At 37.4% G+C, this 19,700-nt stretch overlaps 1 protein-coding gene across 1 annotated transcript in view; it reads right to left on the bottom strand.

The window, feature by feature from the left end:
- Positions 1–2,146: 2,146 nt before the first annotated feature.
- LOC130223621 (uncharacterized) overlaps positions 2,147–19,700 on the bottom strand; it is a 74,023-nt gene continuing 56,469 nt past the window's right edge. The window contains exons 13-20 of the mRNA XM_056456412.1: positions 17,369–19,156; positions 11,926–12,099; positions 8,705–8,878; positions 7,813–7,986; positions 6,887–7,060; positions 5,995–6,168; positions 3,073–3,246; positions 2,147–2,961 (exon numbers count right to left, since the gene is read on the bottom strand). Coding sequence (XP_056312387.1) covers positions 2,946–2,961; positions 3,073–3,246; positions 5,995–6,168; positions 6,887–7,060; positions 7,813–7,986; positions 8,705–8,878; positions 11,926–12,099; positions 17,369–19,156 — 2,848 coding nt within the window. The 3' untranslated portion in view covers positions 2,147–2,945. The remainder of the gene's footprint in view (positions 2,962–3,072; positions 3,247–5,994; positions 6,169–6,886; positions 7,061–7,812; positions 7,987–8,704; positions 8,879–11,925; positions 12,100–17,368; positions 19,157–19,700) is intronic.

Below are 19,700 nucleotides of genomic sequence, written 5' to 3' on the forward strand. Positions count from 1 at the left end.
TAGTCAAGAAACGTATGACTTTTTATTGTATTATTTTTATATTATATGATTGTTTTGTGCCAATTATAAAGTGTTTGGACATAGAGCTGTATCCTGTAATTTGATCTGTAGTTAAAGAATAATATACAGTATTGAGGATGCGCGCGCAGGATGGTGGCAGAAAGCATTTACAGTGAGGGAATGACATCTGATGCGGTACAGAGTTTGTTGTTGTCTTTGAAATAAGATATATTGATTACACATTATATATATATTATTTACATAATGCTTTCAGCCTTTTATAACAGCTCGTCACCCAGTGATAAGCACAGTGATTCAGCAAAATTAGCGTTAAAGTGAGCGGCGTTCATCTGACAAGTCTATTTGCATAGCACCCTCCCAATGAATATTGGATAAGACGAAATGGCCAAGCATCCAGCCCCAAATATACAATCTCATTGAAGCTCCAAGTGATTTTACAAGAGAGAAGTTAAAGATCTACAAGTCTTTGGATGCCAATGTTGTTCTGTGTGGTCATGTGCAAGAAATAATGCACCAGGATGACCAGATTCAACACTATGTAGAGCTAAAAAACGAGATTCTGCTTAGCCAAAGACAAGGAAAGAAGACGGAACTGTACAAGGCCTGGTTACTTAATCACCAACAAGCAAAACGACAGCATTCTGACAGCGAACTGCACCTGTACGGCAGGGTATGTGAACTTACACAGGTAAAGTTGGTTTTATATTAGCACATTCAGACTTTCTCCTTAATAATATAATTTCAGTAAAGTATTATTTGCAAACTCTAAATAGCGAAATCATATTAGCAGCCAATGACTATTAAACATTGTTTACAGTCAAATAAACAGTGTTAATGTTGTTTTCAAGTCACACTTGCAGGTTATTTCAGACCGAATATTCAAAGTGCCGTGGTAAACAATATAGGGAGTGTCACAAGTTGTCACTGAATGAATGTGTGAATATAAAACCAAGTTTACCATAATAACTTAACGTTCACGTTTCATTCTTAGCATTCAGTGTCTGCAATTTAATTAACCATATGTAACTGTTTTTGCTGAAATCATATCTGCAATCAAAGATGAGTAATGTGTATGATTCAGCATAACGTGAGGTTACCTGATACAACATGAGAACTGCAGAGTCCAGCATCTTTAATTAGGTCGTCACTTCATTTAGCTCCCTTTTAGCCAAAGACGTCTGCAGTTGGCATTAAAGCAGTGTGGTGTATGATAAAAGTTAGGTCTTAAGTCGAATTTGGTATCCTACCGCACAACACGATGTGTTTACTATTGAAAAAACTGTAAACTCTGGAATAGCCTTCCTGATAATGTCCGAGGCTCAGACACACTCTCGCAGTTCAAAACTAGATTAAAGACCTATCTTTTTAGCAAAGCATGCACTCAGGGCATCACTTAGCGGTATGATACATGAACGTGCCCCATGCAGGTTTTTGCATCTCGTTTATACACACTATGAACAGCAGCTATGCTAATTATTCTCTTTACTCTCTATTTTCACCTGGGGATACTCATCCCGAGGCCCTCAGACTATGCAGTCACTGATTTGATCAAAGACCAGCGACAAGACGATCCCAAGGTTTCCATAATCCTGGACCAGGCCGTATCCTGAGCAGCTGCTGTGGTGGTCATGGAGGAGTGGAGAACATGAGGCTGATTTCTGTAAGACTCCAGGGACAGACAAGTCTTCCCTGAGGTCCAGCATTCTCCAGCGCCTAGACTGCAGCTCTGCACAAGATGTTGGATGTCGTGCCCATCTGAGCCTGGTTTCTTTCAAGGTTTTAATTCTTCACTTTCGGCAATTGGTTACGTTTTTTCCTCTTCGCAGTCGCCACTGACTTGCATGGTTCGGGACTTGTAAAGCTGCACATCGATGGATTTGCTGTTCAGTGTTTGGACTCTCAGTAGTGATTATTAACCACACTGAACTGAGCTAAACTGAACTTAAACTCTGAAAACTGAACTAGTTTCAATTGACTATAATCTTCCATGTGAAGCTGCTTTGACACAATCTACTATGTAAAATCTCTATAAAAATAAAGGTGAATTGAACTGATTCAAATGCTTTATTTAAACTCAAACATATTAATTGTTCACAATGAGTGCTGACAAAGTAAATCGGGTCGATATATTTCATTCATAATTTTATTAATATAATTTGACAAACTTTCATGAGTTCAGTGAATACAAGAGTACGGGAGTATATAGACCACAGTGTTGTACCATTCAGATTATTTACAGCATAATGCATAGATTTATTATTTTACTTTACAACACAGTGTACATTATAATCAATCTTAGAATAGATATGAGGAAATGTATTGATAAAACCAATAAATAAAAAGGAACAACAAATAAATTTAGTGTCATATTATCAATATGCATCAACTTACAAGGTAGGTCTGAAATGTTAGTGTTAGGGTGAAAGGGGTAAATCAGCCTGACTAGTGAGATATTTACATGTGTAAGTATAACATCGTAAGTGAACAAATTATTTATTCTTGAGTAATTACATCCTGAACTGGATCATGTCGCTCTTCAATATGCAGCCTTATAACTGTAGTCAGACTGAAGGAAAGCTGAATCACTCGACACTGTTTAGAATCATCTCACATGTGTGAAGAGACAGAAAGTTTCTCCTTTTCTCATGGTGTTCTCTCTTTATGACGTGCTCCATCACAGGTGGAGAAAACAGAAAGAGCATCCGGTTATTTGTGCTTTAATTCTGCAGATTTGAGTTTCTCTGATATGAATAAAGCAGTTCCTGCAGCATTTCTTCCTCTTCTCTGATGCACATTAATGATGGAGTGTTTCAGTCACTGATGATGTTATTTAGTAATCCAGCAGAGTCTTTATAAACTCAATCACTGACACTTCACTTCTGTACAGTTTAATGTGTCTGTAGTGACTCCACATTCAACATCATTTAATACCTGTTGAAACTGAATAAAACACACAGAAACACACACATTAGGCATTACTGCAGACACGTCTACAGCTGACTGATAGATCAAATGACATTATTATATGATCTATGAATCATTACTACTCACCGCAGTGTCTCCAGTTTATAATGTGGATCATCTCTTAAATCAGAGAGCCGCTTCACTCCTGAATCTCCTACTTTATTCCCAGACAGATTCAGTTCTCTGAGGTTTGAGGAGTTTGATCTTAGAGCTGAAGCCAAAGCAGCACAACCTTCATCTGAGACACCACAACCACTCAACCTGCAGATCAACAACACACTCTTCACTCTCAGTTCAGCAGATCAACAACACACACAGAGACTTTAGATTACAGATTTACAATCCCTCTGTCCTGTTTCTCAATGGGTTACTCTCTCAGAACTCTTCAGATAATGAGCACAACAGTGATCAGTGTGAGCTACTGAGAGGATCTTTTTTTCGGCACTAAATGGCACGATTTACTTTCTTAGACACAACAGACGCAGTGGCGTAGCGCAAAATGTGGGGGCCCACCTGCAGGGATTACTGACGGGGGTGAATGATCACAAAATGAAGAGCGGGGATGCGGGGTGGGGTCACAAACTGAAGAGGTGTGAGGGGCGGAGCGAGCACAAACAGAATTACAGGGGGGTGGGGGTGTGGCTCATTTACATACTCAAAACATCTTATCAATAACTATAATCCACAATACAACAACACACGCTGGATGTGTGTAGCAATAACACTGAACTATAATCCAGATCTAGAATATGATCAGAACAATCAGAGGCAGATGAACACCTCTAGAAGAGTCTTTCAGCTTCATCAACATCAATACAGAAGGAGAAAACATCTTCATAATGTTGTGTTGAACTGTACACGTGGAGCATGTAACATTTACTGCAGGGAAATCTTGTGTTGTAATATAAAAACTTTTACACTGAAGTTTCTGTGGGGGCAATGCTTTCATCAATAAATGAGGGAAATGCAGATTTATGCTGACTAAAGGCTGATATATGACATTATTATTATTCAAATATGAATGTGTTTTGCTCAAACATGCTTCTGCTTCAGTGATTCCTCATGTTGGCTTTATGGATTAGTGCAGGGATGTCAAACTCAATTCCTGGAGGGCTGCACAGTTTAGTTCCAACCCTGCTCCAACACACTAAAGCTGCGGTGACACTTGACTTTTCTTCCCATAGACTTCCATTCATACACACGCGAATGCGTCAGACCGGAAACGCAGGGTCATGCGTCAAGTTTCGCTTGTTGCTGCGGTGTAAAGTTTAATCTTGGTGAACTCTGACCTGCGAAATCGCATCACTTGACTGCGTGAGACCAATCGAGGATCAAAACAGCACCTCTCTGGACAGAAATTTAAAGGGCACATAGTTTACCTCTTTTTTATGATTTAATATTAATATTATGGCTCTTCTGAGTGTGCCAGTTTAGGTTCAGTTCAAAACACAATTCAGATTTTTTTATTATAATGTGTTAAAAAGTGTCATGTTGGGGGCGTGTCCACAGCTCGCTGATTTAGGGGTGTGTTGCATCAATGTAGACTAGTTTCGGCTTTCCGCCCAACGTAACAAGGGGGCGGGGCCATGAGCTCACCGCTCTGTGTTTGCAACAGAGTCTGACAGGCAGACTGAGAGGAGAAGGAGTGAGAGGATTAGCATTCAGTCTTACATGTACGACTCGGACACAGACCAAGCAGAGAGTACAAAATCATTTGTGTCTTTGTACAGTTTTACAGCCAGCTGTGTGCTAGTTTCAAGTGCCGAGCTTGTACACAGAAACTAATAACCACGCACACTGAATTAACTTTGACTGAGGCACTGGATGCGCCGCTTGAAGCCGCGACACGGCACACCAGACACTCTCTGTGGCGCGGCAGAAACATGAAGTGTCCCAAATCGTCGAGCCACTCATTTTTGAATTCTAAACATAGGTTTCTGCAGCGGCCCGCGGCGCCCAGCCGTCGACTTGATTGTACCCTGATAGAAACCTATGTTTAGAATTCTAAAACGCATGCTAGTTAAGATCACAGGGAGCTTCTGGGATCGTGAGAAATGCAAACGGCTGAAGTATAAGGTAGACTCAATGAGAAGTAAACATGTTTGCAAACCTACCTAAAGATACAACCAATAATTCCGATTAGAGTGATAATGTGGAGAATATTGCTCTGGTGTTGAGCCCAATGAGCCTTGCATCAAAAAATAGAGCTAGCGTGTTCCTTTAGTGATATCGCTTCCACTCACGCTGAAAATGGCGGACGTGAATCAACAAACTGAGGATATGATGACGTGCCTGTCAATCAATATTGGTGGGCGGGGGGACCATTCTCCTACGTAAAGTTGCGGTCGGTTTGAAAACAGCTCCAATTGGTCCACCGTTTTTTATGTTGTTAAATTGAAAAAAAAAACACTGGGTGTGCTTATATCACCCCAATATGACGGTCTATACACCATACATGCACATATGTCTGTCCAAACAGCTTGAAAAGTTGATTTTTTACCATAGGTGCCCTTTAAATCATGGAGCAATCGCTCGCTTTTTTTAACGTCTAATCATCTTGTTTAATCCCGCCCCTTTTCGCAGCGCCATACGACAGAATTTCACACACACAAAGCCCACTGTGACCGTAGCTTTACCTGTAGGTTTCAAACAAGCCTGAAGGACTCAATTAGTTTGATCAGGTGTGTTTAATTAGGGTTGGAACTAAACTGTGTAGAGCTGCGGCCCTCCAGGAACTGAGATTGACACCCCTGGATTAGTGTTTTGTCTAAATGGTTTCTAAAACTTCAGCTTTAAAGATCATTTCCATTTACTTTACACAGACATTATTTTGCTGAATCTTCAATTCTGTAAACTCCTGGAACAGCATGAGTGCAGATAATTGAAGAGAAATTCATCTTTAGAAGAAATATTTCTTTAATGTAAATGACGAAGATCTTAATAACATGATGATGAAAATCCCTTAAAATACTGTAGATAACATTAACTGAGATTAATGTACGATCTTACTCCAGTTTCTCCAGTTTACAGTGAGGATCCTTCAGTCCAGCAGAGAGTCGCTTCACTCCTGAATCTCCTACTTCATTCACAGACAGATTCAGTTCTCTGAGGTTTGAGGAGTTTGATCTCAGAGCTGAAGCCAAAGCAGCACAACCTTCATCTGAGACGCCACAATTCCTCAACCTGCAGAACAACAACACACTCTTCACTCTCAGTTCAGCAGATCAACAACACACACAGAGACTTTACACAATTAATCCTGTAATCTGCGTGGGCTTCATGTTCAGTTAGTTTGTTTACTTTAGTTTTAATGTGTTAAATTGTGAATTTAGCTCATTTAGCAGCTTAAATAAGTTAATACTGAAATAGCTAACTGCTATTAATGGACAATCACTGATTTCAGATTGATCAACTATAAAATTGTAAACTGTAAAACTGTAAATATCTGATATTCACGGCTGGTTTGAAAGTAAAGTGTGAAACTGTGATTCTTCATTCATGTTGAGTCGAGCTGCTGTGAGAATCTGAAACTCTTGTTTTATTCACAAATTTCCCTCTAAAACCAGCAGCACATATACTAGAAGGCACCTAACAAAACACAAGCTTGATGATATAACGCTGGGAAATTTATATAACTAATGACAAAAAATGAAATAAAAGAAATATAGTGAAAACGTTAAGATTTTTATTGTTTAAGGGTACTACAGCATAATAAAAATGCAATAAATACTTAATTCTAATTATTAATTAAATATAATTTCATAACTCAAACAGTCCCAAAACCAAATCACCAAAAGCTCTTATGTGAATCAAACTTATAACATGTAAACCCTGATTATAATGAGAGACTCTTTATAAAAAATATATTATTATTTTAATTAAGATTAATGTATGATCTTACATCAGTTTCTCAAGTTTACAGTGAAGATCCTCCAGTCCAGCAGACAGCAGCTTCACTCCTGAATCTCCTAGATTATTCACAGACAGATTCAGTTCTCTGAGGTTTGAGGAGTTTGATCTCAGAACTGAAGCCAAAGCAGCACAACCTTCATCTGAGACGCCACAATTCCTCAACCTGCAGAACAACAACACACTCTTCACTCTCAGTTCAGCAGATCAACAACACACTCTTCACTCTCAGTTCAGCAGATCAACAACACACACAGAGACTTTACACAATTAATCCTGTAATCTGTGTGGGCTTCCTGTTTCAGTTAGTTTGTTTACTTTAGTTTTAATTTGTTAAATTGTGAATTTAGCTCATTTAGCAGCTTAAATAAGTTTATACTGAGATAGCGGACTGTTATTAATGGACAATCACTGATTTCAGATTGATCAACTATAAAATTGTAAGCTATAAAACTGTAAATATCTGATATTCACGGCTGGTTTGAAAGTAAAGTGTGAAACTGTGATTCTTCATTCAGTGTCAGTCGAGCTGCTGTGAGAATCTGAAACTCTTGTTTTATTCACAAATTTCCCTCTAAAACCAGCAGCACATATACTAGAAGGCACCTAACAAAACACAAGCTTGATGATATAACGCTGGGAAATTTATATAACTAATGACAAAAAATGAAATAAAAGAAATATAGTGAAAACGTAAAGATTTTTATTGTTTAAGGGTACTACAGCATAATAAAATGCAATAAATACTTAATTCTAATTATTAATTAAATATAATTTCATAACTCAAACAGTCCCAAAACCAAATCACTAAAACCTCTTATGTGAATTAAACTTATAACATGTAAACCCTGATTATAATGAGAGACTCTTTATAAAAAATATATTATTATTTTAATTAAAATTAATGTATAATCTTACATCAGTTTCTCCAGTTTACAGTGAGGATCCTTCAGTCCATCAGAGAGCAGCTTCACTTCTGAATCTCCTACTTTATTCACAGACAGATCCAGTTCTCTGAGGTTTGAGGAGTTTGATCTCAGAGCTGAAGCCAAAGCAGCACAACCTTCATCTGAGACGCCACAATTCCTCAACCTGCAGATCAACAACACACTCTTCACTCTCAGTTCAGCAGATCAACAACACACACAGAGACTTTACACAATTAATCCTGTAATCTGTGTGAGCTTCATGTTCAGTTAGTTTGTTTACTTTAGTTTTAATGTGTTAAATTGTGAATTTAGCTCATTTAGCAGCTTAAATAAGTTTATACTGAGATAGCTAACTGCTATTACTGGACAATCACTGATTTCAGATTGATCAACTATATAATTGTAAACTGTAAAACTGTAAATATCTGATATTCACGGCTGGTTTGAAAGTAAAGTGTGAATCTGTGATTCTTCATTCAGTGTCAGTCGAGCTGCTGTGAGAATCTGAAACTCTTGTTTTATTCACACACTTCCCTCTAAAACCAGCAGCACATATACTAGATGGCACCTAACAAAACACAAGCTTGATGATATAACGCTGGGAAATTTATATAACTAATGACAAAAAATGAAATAAAAGAAATATAGTGAAAACGTAAAGATTTTTATTGTTTAAGGGTACTACAGCATAATAAAAATGCAATAAATACTTAATTCTAATTATTAATTAAATATAATTTCATAACTCAAACAGTCCCAAAACCAAATCACCAAAAGCTCTTATGTGAATCAAACTTATAACATGTAAACCCTGATTATAATGAGAGACTCTTTATAAAAAATATATTATTATTTTAATTAAAATTAATGTATAATCTTACATCAGTTTCTCCAGTTTACAGTGAAGATCCTCCAGTCCAGCAGAGAGCAGCTTCACTCCTGAATCTCCTACTTTATTCCCAGACAGATCCAGTTCTCTGAGGTTTGAGGAGTTTGATCTCAGAGCTGAAGCCAAAGCAGCACAACCTTCATCTGAGACACCACAACACTTCAACCTGCAGAACAACAACACACTCTTCACTCTCAGTTCAGCAGATCAACAACACACACAGAGACTTTACACAATTAATCCTGTAATCTGTGTGAGCTTCATGTTCAGTTAGTTTGTTTAGTTTGATTATATTTTAATATGAATCACTGTGATCTACAGTAAAATACAATAAAACTATAAACATCTGATATTCACTGCAGGATTAAAGTAAAGTGTGAAACTGATTCTCCACTCAGTGTCAGTCGAGCCGCTGTGAGAATCTAAAACACTCTAAGGCTGTACTCACACTAGACATGGTAGCCTTGAACCATGCCCAGGTGCAGTCCGGAGCACTCAAACTAGTCAAACAAATTTGGGATATGGGGGTCAAATGTGCCCAGGCACGGTTCGGGTAGCCTAGTGCGAGTACACCCTAAAACCAGCAGCACATATAGATGACAACCTGACAAAACACAAGCTTGATGATTTAATGTCGGAAAATCAATTAAAGTAAAGAATAAAAATGAAAATAAATAAAATAAAATAAGAAAATGTGATGTTATTGTTGAAGTGTTCTAGAGCAGTGGTTCTCCTCCTAGTGGTACGCAGATGAATCGCTGAATAATGAAAGAAAAAATGAATACTTTTAATCCTTTGATGCGTACGATAACACCGATGTGATCAGCATTGGCTGTTCCCTGAAGCGCACGAGCACAGCGCTGTGCTTCGAATGTTTATTTTAGAGCATTGTGTCATAAGCTGCTAAAACTGTATACAATCGCGTTCTCTTCGCTATTAGAGTAGACATTATTTATCTTTGCTCCTTGACTAAATTTAGTCAAAAACTATCAAGTATTTAGAAGTAGACCGATGCATGATCAATGACAATGCTAACGGACTTCTTGTTTGGCTGCATAGTGAAGTGAAACTTTTAGCAAAGGTGGAACTTTTTTATTTCTTTACAACAAAATAATTATGCTAGAAATATTTCTGTTGAGGTATTTGCCTGATTTATACATAATAGCAGTATTCTGATCTGTCTTAAAGCAGCTCTAAATTGTACAAGCATTACAAGTCAAAGCAATCTGTTGGTACTTATTGTTTAATTATCAAAATAAACAATAAGGCTCTTAAAACACTGCTTTTATAAATGTAGTGTTGTCATATTTCAAATACCTCAAATAAAACAAAGTCATTTGTTTTATTATTTCACTACTGACAGTGTTCTTGTCTTTTTTTCTCAAATTATTTTAGTTTAAGATCAAGTGTAAAATAAAATTTCCATGTGATGTACAGCTATTTAAGAAACAAATTTGCCATGTTTTAAAGAAAAATGGTGTGAAATATGTAAATAAAATGCTAAATTTAAATCTTTTCATCATATACTTTAATTAAACCATTCAAAGCTTGAAAATATTGTTTAAAAAATGGACAGAAAGTGTTTCTATGGCCTTATAGAGTATGTGGTAGTTTTGCCAGTGATATTGAATAAAAGATTAATTGTCATGAAAGGACAAATCAACCATACTTCCTTTGTTAGTGCAAATTCTTATGCATGTAGGTAGCTTTGGGATTTAAGCAATTAAACCATTCAAACAGGTTTACACTTAAAAAAGTGATTGCAAAATGAAAGTCAGAATTTTTTTTTCCAAAAGTAACTAACTAGTACTTTTTAAAAGAGTACTTTGTACTTTTACCTAATATTAGTATTATTTACTAAAATTTGTGTTATTTTAGCAGTGTAATAGTATTTTTACTTGAGTACAAAAAAAACATTTCACAAGCACATTTAGTGCAGGTTTATTATATTATTAATATATGATTAACAAATCTTTTTTATTATTATTATTATTATTATTATTATTATTATTATTATTATTAATGGTTTTTATTTGTACAAATTCCTATGCAATGTTTTTTTGGGTTGCTGAGAATACATTTCAGATTTTCAATACATAGCGTGTCAGTCTTCAAAATAAAAATAGGTGCTGGAAAAAGCGCTTAAAATTCCTTGACTTTCATAAGGCTGTGCCGGTATGAACTCTGTCATTTGTACATGCAACATACTGTATATTTCAAAATTTGTCAGAAATGTATATATATATATATATATATATATATATATATATATATATATATATATATATATATATACACACAGTATATGAATATGACATATAGCATATACTTATGAGATCCAAACAACATTTCCAGGTTTTGATGAATAGGCTACTATGTTAATACTTTAGATTTAAGTACAGCAGTTTTCTTTTTATTTTTTAACAGTGCTATTTTTATTGAACTTTTAAAAGCACATTTTAATTAAAATGTTTTTTTGTTTGTTTGTTTGTTTTTACCTGCAAGCACAGTTAACGTTCAAACTATTTATAGTGTTTAAAGTGGCTGACAGTAAGGCTGCGGTCACACTTGACTTTTCTTCCCATAGACTTCCATTCATACACACGCGAATGCGTCAGACCGGAAACGCAGGGTCATGCGTCAAGTTTCGCAGGTTGCTGCGGTGCAAAGTTCAAGCTTGGTGAACTCTGACCTGCGAAATCGCATCACGTGACTGCGTGAGACCAATCGAGGATCAAAACAGGACCTCTCTGGACAGAAATGTAAATCATGGAGCAATCGCTTGCTTTTTTTAATGTCTAATCATCTTGTTTAATCCCACCCCTTTTCGCAGCGCCATACGACAGAATTTCGCACACACAAAGCCCAGTGTGACCGTAGCTTTATACATAGTCTTAACAATAGGAATTAATCTGCCTCGTTTTTGAACTGGGTAGAGCTGTAGCTGCTTAATTAGGCCTACTACGCTACTATATTTCAATACTGGTCATTATGGTGGTACTTGGAGAGACAATTTTTTTTCTGAGGTGGTTCTTGGTGAAAAAAGTTTGAGAACCATTGTTCTAGAGCATTATTGCAGTGTTTTATTTTATTAATAGATCATTAAAAGTAAAATTTTATGGCTTAAAAACCAAGAGCTCTAATGAGAATCAGGCTGATAAATACATGTAAACCCTTGATGTAATTTAAACTAAGATTAATGTATGATCTTACACTAGTTTCTCCAGTTTACAGTGAGGATCCTCCAGTCCAGCAGAGAGCAGCTTCACTCCTGAATCTCCTACTTTATTCTCAGACAGATCCAGTTCTCTGAGGTTTGAGGAGTTTGATCTCAGAGCTGAAGCCAAAGCAGCACAACCTTCATCTGAGACACCACAATTCCACAACCTGCAGAACAACAACACACTCTTCACTCTCAGTTCAGCAGATCAAAAGCACACACAGAGACTTTACACAATTAATCCTGTAACCTGAAAGGACTTTTCTTATATAATCATCACTGTGATCCAAACAACATAATCAGAGAACTGATGAAAATAAATAACATGCTGAGTAAATAAGTACTTTTTCTTAAATACCTTTTAGTGGACAACCTGTCACAATTAAAACTATGTTTTAAAACTAAACTAATATACAATTATATGTTTAATTATATTTTTATTATGATGACAGACTATTATTATAAACGTGTTAAATAAATAACAGCAGGTGTTCATCACTCATGCTGATTAATAATCACTTTATGATCGCATTGGCTTTGAATGGTGCTTCAGGCTTTGTCTACTCTAATCATATTCAGGCTTTGTTTACTCTAATCATATTCAGGCTTTGTCTACTCTAATCATATTCAGGCTTCGTCTACTCTAATCACATTCAGGCTTCGTCTACTCTAATCATATTCAGGCTTCGTCTACTCTAATCATATTCAGGCTTCGTCTACTCTAATCATATTCAGGCTTTGTCTACTCTAATCATATTCAGGCTTTGTCTACTCTAATCATATTCAGGCTTTGTCTACTCTAATCATATTCAGGCTTTGTCTACTCTAATCATATTCAGGCTTCGTCTACTCTAATCATATTCAGGCTTTGTCTACTCTAATCATATTCAGGCTTCGTCTACTCTAATCACATTCAGGCTTCGTCTACTCTAATCATATTCAGGCTTCGTCTACTCTAATCATAATCAGGCTTCGTCTACTCTAATCATATTCAGGCTTTGTTTACTCTAATCATATTCAGGCTTTGTTTACTCTAATCATAATCAGGCTTCGTCTACTCTAATCATATTCAGGCTTCGTCTACTCTAATTATATTCAGGCTTTATCTACTCTAATCATATTCAGGCTTTGTTTACTCTAATCATATTCAGGCTTCGTTTACTCTAATCATATTCAGGCTTTGTTTACTCTAATCATATTCAGGCTTCGTTTACTCTAATCATATTTTTTATTGAATGGAAATTCTAAGATGTGCAGTAACTCTACAAATATGCAGAAATCTTATTTGCTTAATTGAGTCGTCTCAATGGTTTTTTCATCAAAAGATCTGCACATAAATTACACACTAACTCATTTCCAAAATAAATTCTTTGATAGTCATTAAAAAAATGCATCAGGTGATGTAATTAAATGCTGCATTAATTTTTCTGTAAACATTTGAGCAAAATTCCATCCTCAAAATGATTTTCTAAACTATTTTCCAGAAAAAATAAAAATCACTTCATTTCCTCTTCCTCATGTGGTTTTAAACCTTTATGAGTATCTTTCTTATGTTGAACATGTAAACTGAGAAAATATTATATGCTATTTCTTCTATGCTAATGAAGGACTACTGACATATTCCAAGCATGGGTTGGGTCCTTCTGGTGTGGCAGAGTTCCTCACAGCTCCAATACACCTCTCTGCCATTTGCTCTTACAGTAACCATGTGCTTTTCATCATACACAATTCATCTGCTCGTGATCTTTCTTCATATAACTTTGTCATGTTTGGTGTCATTTGACAGTTTATGACTTCAGCGCTGTAGTGATGAAATAAACAGAGACACTGATGTATTTCAATATACAATCTATTTACTATTGTTGGGCCATGGCCTGAGGAGAATACTGTATGTTAATGAACGTCTCCTCCACATTATCTCCTCAACTTTGCTCTTATGTTCAGCTGGTTTTGGGGTTTTCCCTCATGTTTGACAATGCTTTGCTCAGGGTAAAAGAAGGAAAGGTGTTGTAGATCGAGGAGAATGTCTTTTACTCTGCTTCTCCCGCACACCGGTGCGTAGCCTCATCCACTAACAAACGCAGTTTCACTGTCTTTGTGACACAGCAGTTCATATGTTACAGTTAAGTTTCTCTATACAGTATGTTCATTTGTATCATTCTACTGTCATTCTACTAACATATAATTTAATAAACAACTTTGCATGCATTAATGTTTTGAGATTCTTTCTCTTTATCAATGATGATAAATTAAATGGAGTCAGATTAATTACAATGGCGTAGGGAAGCTCATAATAACAGATTCATCGTTAACCAAAAGGGTGTGTTTTAACCGATTAATGATATCAGTTAAATATAAATAAATAAATAAATATATATATTTTTGTTACAACCTCCTGGCTCAAGAAAGTAGCAACAAAACCAAATAAAAATCCAAACCAGAAAATCAAATTAACTTAAATATCAAAAATTAAGTGAAATGATACATAAATATAAAGATAAAAAAACAAAAAAACTCCAAAGCTGAAGAGGGAAGGATGAACACCCACAGTCCTGTTCTCTTGGTCTTTATCCAAACGCACATCACAGGTAACACACACAGGTTTTATTTTTTATTTTATTTTATTTTTTTTCTTAGTTTGGCTGCATGGATGTGCAACACATATTTGTTTAACACCTGACGTATTTTGCCAAAAAATTAACATGAAAAAAACATTGCTGGTCACAGTTTGACAGACGAGTTGATGCCAAACCAGCGCTGATGCAGATTGTCTCTGTCCTGGATCTGCCTCATAAACACCTCCGTTTATTTGCACAATTAGAGAAAGAAACCGCAAAACCAAACTTTCTGAAATGTGCTCTGCTTTGGAAACAAGCCGGCCACAAGTTGGAGCGTCTGAGTTTCACTCCATCAGAGAGCGCTCCGGCACGGCTCAAAAACACATCAAACAGGCTAAAGTTGTGATGATTTAGTGTGCAACCAACAAATCAACCTTTTTATCCATTTGGAGAATTACAGTTATTAATAGTTCTTATAAAATATCCATGTTTAAAGGGCACCTAGGTTAGCCCTTTTTTCAGATTTAATATAAGTTTTTTGTGTCTCCAGAAAGTGTGTGTAAAGTTTCAGCTCAAACCACCCATCAGATTATTTATTATACCTTGTATTAAATTCCTGTTTATAAATTTTTTCACTGGGTGGTGGTTTTGGTGTACTGCTCCTTTAAGGCTAGTCCTCCCCGCCCACTGTTTCTACGTGCCTTTCTGCGTGCCTTAATCTCCTCCCTCGGCAGCGTCAGACAACAGACAGACTTAAAGGAAGCAGATCTCACGTAGCGTTTGTGAGAGATACTACAGTAAGAACTTTACCAATGAGTATTTATTGTGCAGTTGCATGGCAAGGTCACACAAAGTTCACGCGCGCGCACACACACACCGTAGCAGACACACACAGACACACACACAGACGGAGCGGCTGTTTAGCTTTCCACTCTTTTTGCAGGCAAATGTGACAGGATACAGGTTAATCTCCACTGCTGTATGGATATCTCTTATATTAATGTACAAAATAAACCTGATTTAACGTCCACAAACCGGGATTGAAGCGTCTTCCTTTAAAATTGTTCTGAGACGCGGCTGTGCTGATGAAGTAAAGCTAAGCTAAATCCCTGTAATTCATTACACTCATGCTCTGTTTTAAAACATTTTAAACATGTGAAACTCACTCTTGATCACGTTTGATGATGATTGATGATCCTAGCGGACTGAACAGACCTTTTATTCCTGGTTGCTTTGCGCACGTCAGGTCTTGTTTATATGATTATACACGTGACTACCGGGACATGTTAATGCGCGCAGCTGTCAATCAATATTGGTGGGCGGGGGGACCGCACTCCTACGTAAAGTTGCGGTCGATCTGAAAACCGCTCCAATTGGTCCTCCGTTTTTATGTTGCTAAATTGAAAAAAAAAAGCACTGGGTGTGTTTATATCACCCCCCAATATGACGGTCTATACACCATACATGTACATATGTCTGTCCAAACAGCTTGAAAAGTAGATTTTTCACCATAGGTGCCCTTCAAAATAGCCTACATAATCTATGAATCAACAAATCCAAAGATTTTCTTGATTTTCGCATAATGATAACTCCACACCAAACTGAGGTTTTCATTTCACAGCTTATAAAACATGTTTGCAAATGAATGCAATACCAAATGTAAACAACAAAGCTGTTATATGCTATAGTAGCCTATACTTTACAAAAAGTCTACATATGAGCCTTTTCATTGTCTTTCATCACACACAACGCGTGCACATGAACCGCGAGTGAGAGAGGAAATAAAAGCACACAACCTCTAAAGTAAAAGCAGATGCTCAAGACATAATCTTTAAAATAAAGACTTCTATTAGAAATGTTGACAGAGGTTTATAATATAAGAATAATAGCGGAGCATTAATTAAATGCATATTTTTTGTGGAGCGATAGATTTGAGATTTGAGCCTGATATTTTTATTTGACGGAAAAAAAAAAATACATGATTAGTAACCTTGGAAGAAAGCTTGCAGTTAGTCTTTTCCTCCTAAATTGATCAACAATGTTTTCACGTCAGCTCATACTTCAGTTTTTCATCAGATCTTGACCAATCAAATGCTCTCTAGAATCTGACATGCCCCGCCCCCTTCAAGACGCTTCTTATTTCCTACAACACATCAGACAGAAGCAGTGCTTTATTCACCAGTGTTTTACACATTATTTTAATTTGCTCATAGTTTAACTTGTAACTTTGAATGAAACACTGCTCATGTTACTTTATTCCTCTATAGACTGAGACCAAATACACACTCTTGGAGAAATGTTCATTTCAATATGAGGATTTTGCTGAATTCTTCAAATTCACAAAGGATTTTCAGATCTGGTGTAACGCCACGCCAGCAGAGGGAGCCCTCGCCCGACTACTGACTCAGCTCCGCTCCCTCTGTGCTCACTTCCTGTTTGTGCTGTATTTCAGCGAGAGCTCAGGCCATGCTTCTTTGCAAAGATTTGCCAGTTTACCTGCCTTACCTGCTATCCTGTGTATGACCCTGCCTGCCTTGATCACGTACGTTCTCTGTCTTTGCCCTCTTGATCTGTTTTGGACTGATTGTTGTTATACTGCACTCTTACTACGTCTTCTGGATTTGCCCCTGTGTATGGCGATTGGTTTGGACTGCATACATGTTGCAGACTCTCAGCCTGTTTACAAGTTGATGTCTCTGCATAACCCCTTAATAAACTTCCACATATGGATTCTAACACTGTCTCAGCCTCCTCGTTACATCGGGAAAAGTTTAATATATCAGTCTCAATGCAGACAAGGTCTTAAAGCAGCAGACAAGGCCTTAAAGCAGACATACACACACACACACACACACACACTTTCCTCAGTGCTACTTACAGAGCTGATCTGGAGGCTTCAACTACAGGCAGGAGCTTCTGAAGAACTTTATCAGGTGTCATGTGGTTTTGTCCATTGCCTCCTAAATATTTGCTTAAATTAAACTCATCCAACTGCTTTGAAGTCAACAAAACAAAGACCACCGCTGACCACTGAGAGGAGGACAATCTGCTGCCTGAAAGATCTCCAGATCTGACATACTGCTGGACTTCATTAATCAGAGATTGATCACCCAGTTCATTTAAACAGTGGAACAGGTTGATGGATTTCTCTGGTGAGGGATTCAGTTTTATTCTTATTTTAATGTATTCAATCATTTCCTCTTGACTGTATGAGATGTTTCCAACTTGTGTCAAATGATTCTTCAGGAGTGTCTGATTAGATTTCAATGAGAGACCCAGAAGAAACCTGAGAAAGAGGTCCAGATGTCCATTTCTGCTCTGCAGAGCCTTGTCCACGGCTCTCTGGTGCAAGTCAGACACTGTGTGACAACTGAACTCATTTGGATGTGTTGATCTGAGGTTTTCACTGAGCTCATCTCTGTTGTCCAGCAGGAATGAAAGCAGCACATAAAGAGCTGCGAGATGCTCCTGAATGCTCAGATGAACAAAGCAGAAGACTTTCCCCTGAAACAAGCCCAGCTCCTCTCTGAAGATCTGAGTGCACAACCCTGAGTAAACGGAGGCTTCGCTCTCATCAATGCCACACTCTCTCAGGTCCTCCTCATAGAAGATCAGGTTGCCCTTTATCAGCTGCTGGAAAGCCAGTTTCCCCAGTTTGAGGATCATCTCCTCGTCCTTCAGCTTCTTCTTATAGTGCTTCTCATGTTTGATGCTGGTCTGAATGATCAGGAAGTGTGTGTACATCTCAGTCAGAGTCTTGGGAATCTCTCCTATATCTGTTCTCCTCATCATCTCCTCCAGAACAGTGGCTGAGATCCAGCAGAACACTGGGATGTGGCACATGATGAAGAGGCTCCTGCAGGACTTCAGATGTTGGATCATTTCATCAGCCAGTCTCTGATCTCTGATCCTCTTCCTAAAGTATTCCTCCTTCTGAGGGTCAGTGAAGCCTCGTACCTCCGTCAGTCGATGGACACACTCAGAGGGGACGAGATCTGCTGCTGCTGGTCTGGAGGTGATCCAGATGAGAGCAGAGGGAAGCAGATTCCCCACAATCAGGTTCATCAGCAGATCCTCCACTGAGGCCGATTCAGAAATATTACACAGTTTCACTTCACTGTTAAAGTCCAGAGACAGACGACACTCGTCCAGACCATCAAAGATGAACAACACTTTATATCCGTCTCTGGATATTTCCATCTCTTTGGTTTCAGGGAAAAACACATGCAGGAGATCTGCCAGACTGAGTCTTCTGTCCTTCATCAGGTTGATCTCTCTGAAAGGAAGTGGAAATATGAGCTGGATGTCCCGATTCTCCTTCTCTTCAGCCCAGTCCAGGATGAACTTCTGCACAGAGACTGTTTTTCCAATGCCAGCGACTCCCTTCGTCAGCACAGTTCTGATGGCTTTGTGTTGTCCAGGTAAAGCTGTAAAGATGTCTCTGCATTGGATCGGTGTGTCCTCTGTTGTTGATCTCCTGGATTGAGTCTCAATCTGTCTCACCTCATGCTCATTATTGATCTCTCCACTGTCTCCCTCTGTGATGTAGAGCTCTGTGTAGATCTCATTCAGCAGTGTTGGGGATTTATTTCTCGCTGTTCCCTCAGACACACACTGAAACTTCTTCAGCAGATTTGATCTGAATGTCTGGAGGGCTTTGGGAAGGCTGTAAGATTGAAATAAAATGTTTTTATTGTTGCATGTGATATCTGATGACAAATCATGTTTAAAGAGATGATCTCTTAGTTAAGTGAGTTTATGCAATTCAGTATAATAATATGTGGTACACACATTTCTATATTTCCATATATTCGAAATATCAACAAATGCTTTATCATTCACATGTAAATTTTAAAGTGACAAAACAGCAGCAGGTCTGGCTTAAGTGCTTGAAATGAATGTTTTCTCAAAAAAAAAGAAGAGTAAATGAAATATATCCCAACACATAATGAGCTCAAACTAAACAACAGAAAACTTGATATGAAGCTCAGTCAGCAGGATCCTAAGACTGGAAAAAACAGATTAGACAGACTGACAGATCCTGCGCTCCAAATACAACACACACAAAACACACAGAAAACTTAAAGAACCAACAAGCCAAAACCAACACAAACAAAAAAAAAAAACCAAATAAAAACAAGCAAAAGTTTCAGAATTTTTCATATAAACACACAATGTTAATCAGTGTTGTCTATTACAGATTTACCTAA

This window comes from Danio aesculapii, chromosome 1 (assembly GCF_903798145.1).
Source record: "Danio aesculapii chromosome 1, fDanAes4.1, whole genome shotgun sequence".
Lineage (NCBI taxonomy): Eukaryota > Metazoa > Chordata > Actinopteri > Cypriniformes > Danionidae > Danio > Danio aesculapii.